The 6,000-nt window shown below is 51.1% G+C and overlaps 1 protein-coding gene across 1 annotated transcript in view; it reads right to left on the reverse strand.

Annotated features, from left to right (window-relative positions):
- The window catches only part of EGFLAM (EGF like, fibronectin type III and laminin G domains), a 138,021-nt gene extending 134,960 nt beyond the window's left edge, over positions 1-3,061 (reverse strand). Inside the window, 1 exon segment of the mRNA XM_030567711.1 lies at positions 2,745-3,061. Coding sequence (XP_030423571.1) covers positions 2,745-2,844 — 100 coding nt within the window. The 5' untranslated portion in view covers positions 2,845-3,061.
- Between the last annotated feature and the right edge of the window lie 2,939 nt (positions 3,062-6,000).

The raw sequence follows: 6,000 nt of genomic DNA on the forward strand, positions 1-6,000 counted from the left end.
TAACTGTGAAAACTAAAAAAGAAAGCTGTGGAATATATATAAAAACTACAGGATGCAATCTTGCAAATATTTTGTACTGCCAAGGAATACATAGAGAGTTTGTCAATTTTTCAATTAATCTGATTCACTAGACCAATAATCCCGATCCGAACAAAGTCAATGAGAAAATTTACACTGACTTTAGAGGGACAGAATATGGCTCAATGTTTTAGGACTCCTTGTCTCAGCCAGCAGTATTCCCTATAATCATTACTATCTTATAAATAATGCAAATACAATTAGTAAATTGGCAAATCTAGTGACTTTACCATTTCTTGTGCCTCATCTTTGTATTTTACATTTCTACTGAGTGCAACAGGGAACTGAAAATAATGTAATTTGCATGGGGTATAAATATTTGGTCAGTATCTAGACCTCTAACTTTTAAATACCAAGGACCATATACTGCCCTTGATCCACATGCAAAAATCCCATTGACGTCAGTGGAAGCTCAACTGCAGCTCAAAGGTAGTGTATGGCCTTTACGGGACTAATGGAGTCTTTGCTGTAACTTAAAGTTCCCCATGTCATGGTCCAATGAACTGTACAAAAACATGCTTTACAAAAACTTTGCAATTACATATTGATGCAATGACTATCTGCTTCCTCCTGTTCATATTCTTTCACTGATGTGCCAGTCCTCTGTGCATTGCATACTCCACTGCTGTGAGAGTAACTCTGCTATCGGAAATACTCTGGCCAATCCTGCAGTCACTATCCAGGTAAACCTCCCATTGATTGGGAGCCTCACCTGATGTTACCTATGTTCACTGCAATGCCACAAATTATGGGCCAGATCCTCCTTTGAATGGAGGCCACTAGAATTTTGTCAGTAATTTCAGTGGCAGGAGGACTTGGTTCTTGAACTGGAACCTTGGTGAATCATTCAGGAGAAGCAGGCTGTATTAGAAGGAAAAGAGAGAATGGGACAGATTCTGATCCTGTAAATCCACTGATTTCAGTGGAGTTTCTTCTAATGTGCATTCATGCATATGAGATCTGAATAGAGTGACCAGATAGGAAGTCTGGAAAAATTAGGACAGGGCGTGGGGGGTAATAATCGTCTAAATAAGACAAAACCCCAAATATCAAGACTGTCCCTATAAAATTGGAACATCTGGTCACCCTAGATCAGAATGAGGCCCCTTACAGACACAAATCCCTAGCCAATCAGCAAAGATCAGAAAATAAAACATTGGGGAAAGTACATATTGGTAAAATATATGTTGAAAGAATTTGGACAGTGTATTGGGGGGCTACATAGGAAATATTTCACTTAGTATTTCAGTCACAACTACAATTTACAAAAAAGGACACATTTAAAAATTTAAAATAAGAAGGGCTGTCATGTTAAACTTATGCAAAGAGGCATTTGATAGTTCTGGTAACTTACCTGGATAATGCAGAGAGAGCTGAAGACTTTCTGCACAATAAGAGACAACGTAATACTATATTTGCATGTACTTGTGCTATGTTCAGAATGAACGAAATGAAACAATGTGTATCCCAGGAATACTATATGGTAAATAGATACCACTCCACTTCAAGATGAGAAGCAGCCACACAATAATAGAAAGCAGAGTGTGAAGCAGGTCCATCTTTACTGAGCTGAGACACAAGTTAATTTTCAAATAGATGCATCACGAGACAATAAAACGTTAAGCAGCCATATGACAAGGACAAACTCCTATTGACTTCAGTGGGAACAGGATGGGGCTCATTATTTTGTTTTCATGCTAACAGAGTCTCCCTCCTTATAGAAATATTATTTCTAAAGGCACTTTGAGAGTCATAATGTAAACTCTGAAATAAAGTGGTATCTTGTCCACTGTTCAAATAGATCATTAATCCCAAAACAGATATCTACTATTCCAAATACATATTTTTAAAACAATTTAAAAACCTTACAATAGACTTACTAAGAACAGATGCAGCCAATTAAGAGCAGTTTTATATTTATTACTGCTTTCCTTGCCCTCACTTTTTCCTTTAATACTTATCTCAAGTGTGAAAGAAAAAAAGTTAGGAACAAAATCATTGTACTTATATTGCCTTTTTATAAAGTTACCTCTCTTTAGAAAGAGTTATTTGATCAGATAGAAACTCCAAGTTAAATACTTCTTAATTAGCTCTTTAAAAAAGGCTAAAAATTGCTGTTAAAAGACAGGATCACATACAGTTAAAGAAACCCATGGTTTGATTCGAAAACCAGACAGATCAAAGCCAGAAGAGATGATGCAAATGACCAAAACATATGCACCAAAAATCTAAGAACATCAGGAATAGCTAAACAGAGGAGGAAAAAACACCCTTCTGGTTTTTTTAACAACAGGAAATGGAAAGCCTTTTGACAATATGGATCAAATAATAGACGTTTAAAGACAAGGAGGGGCTCTAGTCTTCCTTTGGAGGATCTCTCCCTCCCAGTGCCCAGTAATTGAGATCACATGGAAACTGGCTCAACTCGCACAGTTCTTTGTGGCTAAAAAAGAAATGAAATACAAACAGTGGATTCTAAAGCTCTAGGATTTACCATCAGGGGAGATGTGTGATATGGATTTAACGCTGTCTGTGCCGGGGGACTGCACAGGTTTGCTTTCCCACCCACTCTCCATACACAGAAATGTCTTGAAGTGGGCTTCCGCCCGGGATAGTCTCCTAGTTGAAACCTTCCTATTTGTCCCTGCCAAGGGAGAGTTTCTTACCTTGCCTTCTGGGGATGTTTCTCCTGGAAGCTGCCGTGTGTCCAATGCAAGAGGCCAACAAGAGCAGAGCGAAGCAGCGGGCTGGGCTCTGTAAATCCATCGCCGCCAGCCTTCAGCCCACCCCGCCACAGGGAAGTTTGGGGAAGTTGAGCGTGCAGGGGGCAGCTGACCGCCAGGCGGCCAAGGAGGGCGAAAACTGCTCCGCGGCGGCTCGGCTGGGGCTGTGGGGAGCAGCCGCCGTCCGGAGTCCGCAGCAACCAGACAGCGAGTGGGGCTGGGGCTGGCGGCGAGCAGCCGGGCTTGTCACACGCGCAGGAGGGAGGAGGCTGGGACCGGCCCTTTGATGGGATTACAGTCCCCTGTAGCGCAGACGGGCAGGGACACCTCCCCTGAGCGCGCAACCCACCCCGCGCAAGGGAGCAGGGACACCCATCCTGCCACCCCCGCTATGGCTCGCGCAGCCTTTCCCCTCCTCCCCGCGCAAGGGAGCAGGGACACCCACCCTGCCACCCCCGCTATGGCTCGCGCAGCCTTTCCCCTCCTCCCCGCGCAAGGGAGCAGGGACACCCATCCTGCCACCCCCGCTATGGCTCGCGCAGCCTTTCCCCTCCTCCCCGCGCAAGGGAGCGGGGACACCCACCCTGCCACCCCCGCTATGGCTCGCGCAGCCTTTCCCCTCCTCCCCGCGCAAGGGAGCGGGGACACCCACCCTGCCACCCCCGCTATGGCTCGCGCAGCCATTCCCCTGCTCCCCGCGCAAGGGAGCGGGGACACCCATCCTGCCACCCCCGCTATGGCTCGCGCAGCCTTTCCCCTCCTCCCCGCGCAAGGGAGCGGGGACACCCACCCTGCCACCCCCGCTATGGCTCGCGCAGCCTTTCCCCTCCTCCCCGCGCAAGGGAGCAGGGACACCCACCCTGCCACCCCCGCTATGGCTCGCGCAGCCTTTCCCCTCCTCCCCGCGCAAGGGAGCAGGGACACCCATCCTGCCACCCCCGCTATGGCTCGCGCAGCCTTTCCCCTCCTCCCCGCGCAAGGGAGCGGGGACACCCACCCTGCCACCCCCGCTATGGCTCGCGCAGCCATTCCCCTGCTCCCCGCGCAAGGGAGCGGGGACACCCATCCTGCCACCCCCGCTATGGCTCGCGCAGCCTTTCCCCTCCTCCCCGCGCAAGGGAGCGGGGACACCCACTCTGCCACCCCCGCTATGGCTCGCGCAGCCTTTCCCCTCCTCCCCGCGCAAGGGAGCGGGGACACCCACCCTGCCACCCCCGCTATGGCTCGCGCAGCCTTTCCCCTCCTCCCCGCGCAAGGGAGCGGGGACACCCACCCTGCCACCCCCGCTATGGCTCGCGCAGCCTTTCCCCTCCTCCCCGCGCAAGGGAGCGGGGACACCCATCCTGCCACCCCCGCTATGGCTCGCGCAGCCTTTCCCCTCCTCTCCGCGCAAGGGAGCGGGGACACCCACCCTGCCACCCCCGCTATGGCTCGCGCAGCCATTCCCCTCCTCCCCGCGCAAGAGAGCGGGGACACCCACCCTGCCACCCCCGCTATGGCTCGCGCAGCCATTCCCCTCCTCCCCGCGCAAGGGAGCGGGGACACCCACTCTGCCACCCCCGCTATGGCTCGCGCAGCCATTCCCCTCCTCCCCGCGCAAGGGAGCGGGGACACCCACCCTGCCACCCCCGCTATGGCCCGCGCAGCCTTTCCCCTCCTCCCCGCGCAAGGGAGCGGGGACACCCATCCTGCCACCCCCGCTATGGCTCGCGCAGCCTGTCCCTTCCTCCCCGCGCAAGGGAGGGGGGGACAGCCACCCCTGCTATGGCTCGCTTAGCCTGTCCCCTCCTCCTCACTCAGGAGGGCGCAGTCCGCTCCTGCTCTCACTGCTCTGCAGGGCTTCAGGACCCCTATTCCTTTGTAGGGCACCTGCGGAGACCCCGTCCCCTTCTCTCCTCGGGGCAGCCAAACAAACCCCTCTCTCCAGAGAGACCTGGGACCCAGGCAATGACCTACCTGTCTGTGGCACCCCCCCCTTCTGCATGGTGCCATAGCCCTCTGGGCAGGCCCCGTGGGGTGACCCCTCATCTTCCCAACCCTCTGGAAGACCCATCCTTCCACCTGTCCTTCCACCAGCAGCCTTTCCCTCACCCTTCAGTGGGCCTTCCCTGCCACTGCCCTCTGCTGAGCTCCCTGTCCTTTACCCTTCTCTACATTATCCTGCTGGGCCGCGTACCGGTGTTTGGGGTGTTTAATGCCTTCTCCTCTATTCCCCCTCCACCCCACCAGGTACCAATTCCTTTGGCACTAGAGGTCAATGGGCTGTCTTCTTTCTTCTTTGGCTTTGGGAGAGGAAGTGGCTGCAGTGGCAGCCCCATCCTGGGGCAGGGCCAGGAGGAGGATTCGATGGGTTAGTGGTTGCAGAGTTAAGAAGCTCAATGAGATTTAATCCCCCCCAGATGGATTCTGAATCCACTCCAGCCACTCAGACTAATATAGAAACTCTCATGGGGATTAGAGGTGAGCAGGAGGAGGGAGCCCAAGTGTCCTGGGAAGAAAAGAGGGGAATAGGGCAAAGGAGCCCAAACAACCCTATCATAGCAACATAGGAATTGCCTACAGGATCAGACCCACAGTCCATTTAGGCCGGTGTCCTGTCTCCAACCGTGGCCAGCCCCAGAACCTTCAAAGGAAGGTGTAAGAGACCTCACATTAGACAGCTGTGGGATAATTTGCCTTCCACCTCCCAGATTAAGTCTCATCCTAATCTCTGATAGAATTTTAAACCTTGCCTGTAGCATGAAGTTTCCTATGTCTTCCAAAATTGTTATTAATTATAACTTCTGGATATTTTTTGCATATTGAAATTATTTTATGCATATAAAATTATCCATTCCTTTGATGAATCTGGTTAAATTCTTGATCCCAATGACATGCTGGGGCAATGCATGCCACAATCTAATTACACATTATGTGGGGGAGAAAATCTCCTGGTGAAGAGAAACAAGGAGAGAAGGAGCTGTGCTTCAGCCCACTATGGGTAGTACAAGGAAGTAAGGAGAGGGAGCCTGTGCCATTTGAGGAGAGATGGGGCAGTGATAGTTTCTGACCTCTCCAAAGGAGAGGACAGGGAGATGGAACTGAATTCCCTTTAAAAAGAGGTTGGAGAAGGAAATGTTGAGCATCTTGATAAGAGGGAGCCCATGTCTTTAAGTACCATGAGGAGAAAGCAGAGAAGGAATCAAAGCCTCTTGGCAAG

Source organism: Gopherus evgoodei, chromosome 6 (genome assembly GCF_007399415.2).
Source record: "Gopherus evgoodei ecotype Sinaloan lineage chromosome 6, rGopEvg1_v1.p, whole genome shotgun sequence".
Taxonomy (NCBI): Eukaryota; Metazoa; Chordata; order Testudines; family Testudinidae; genus Gopherus; species Gopherus evgoodei.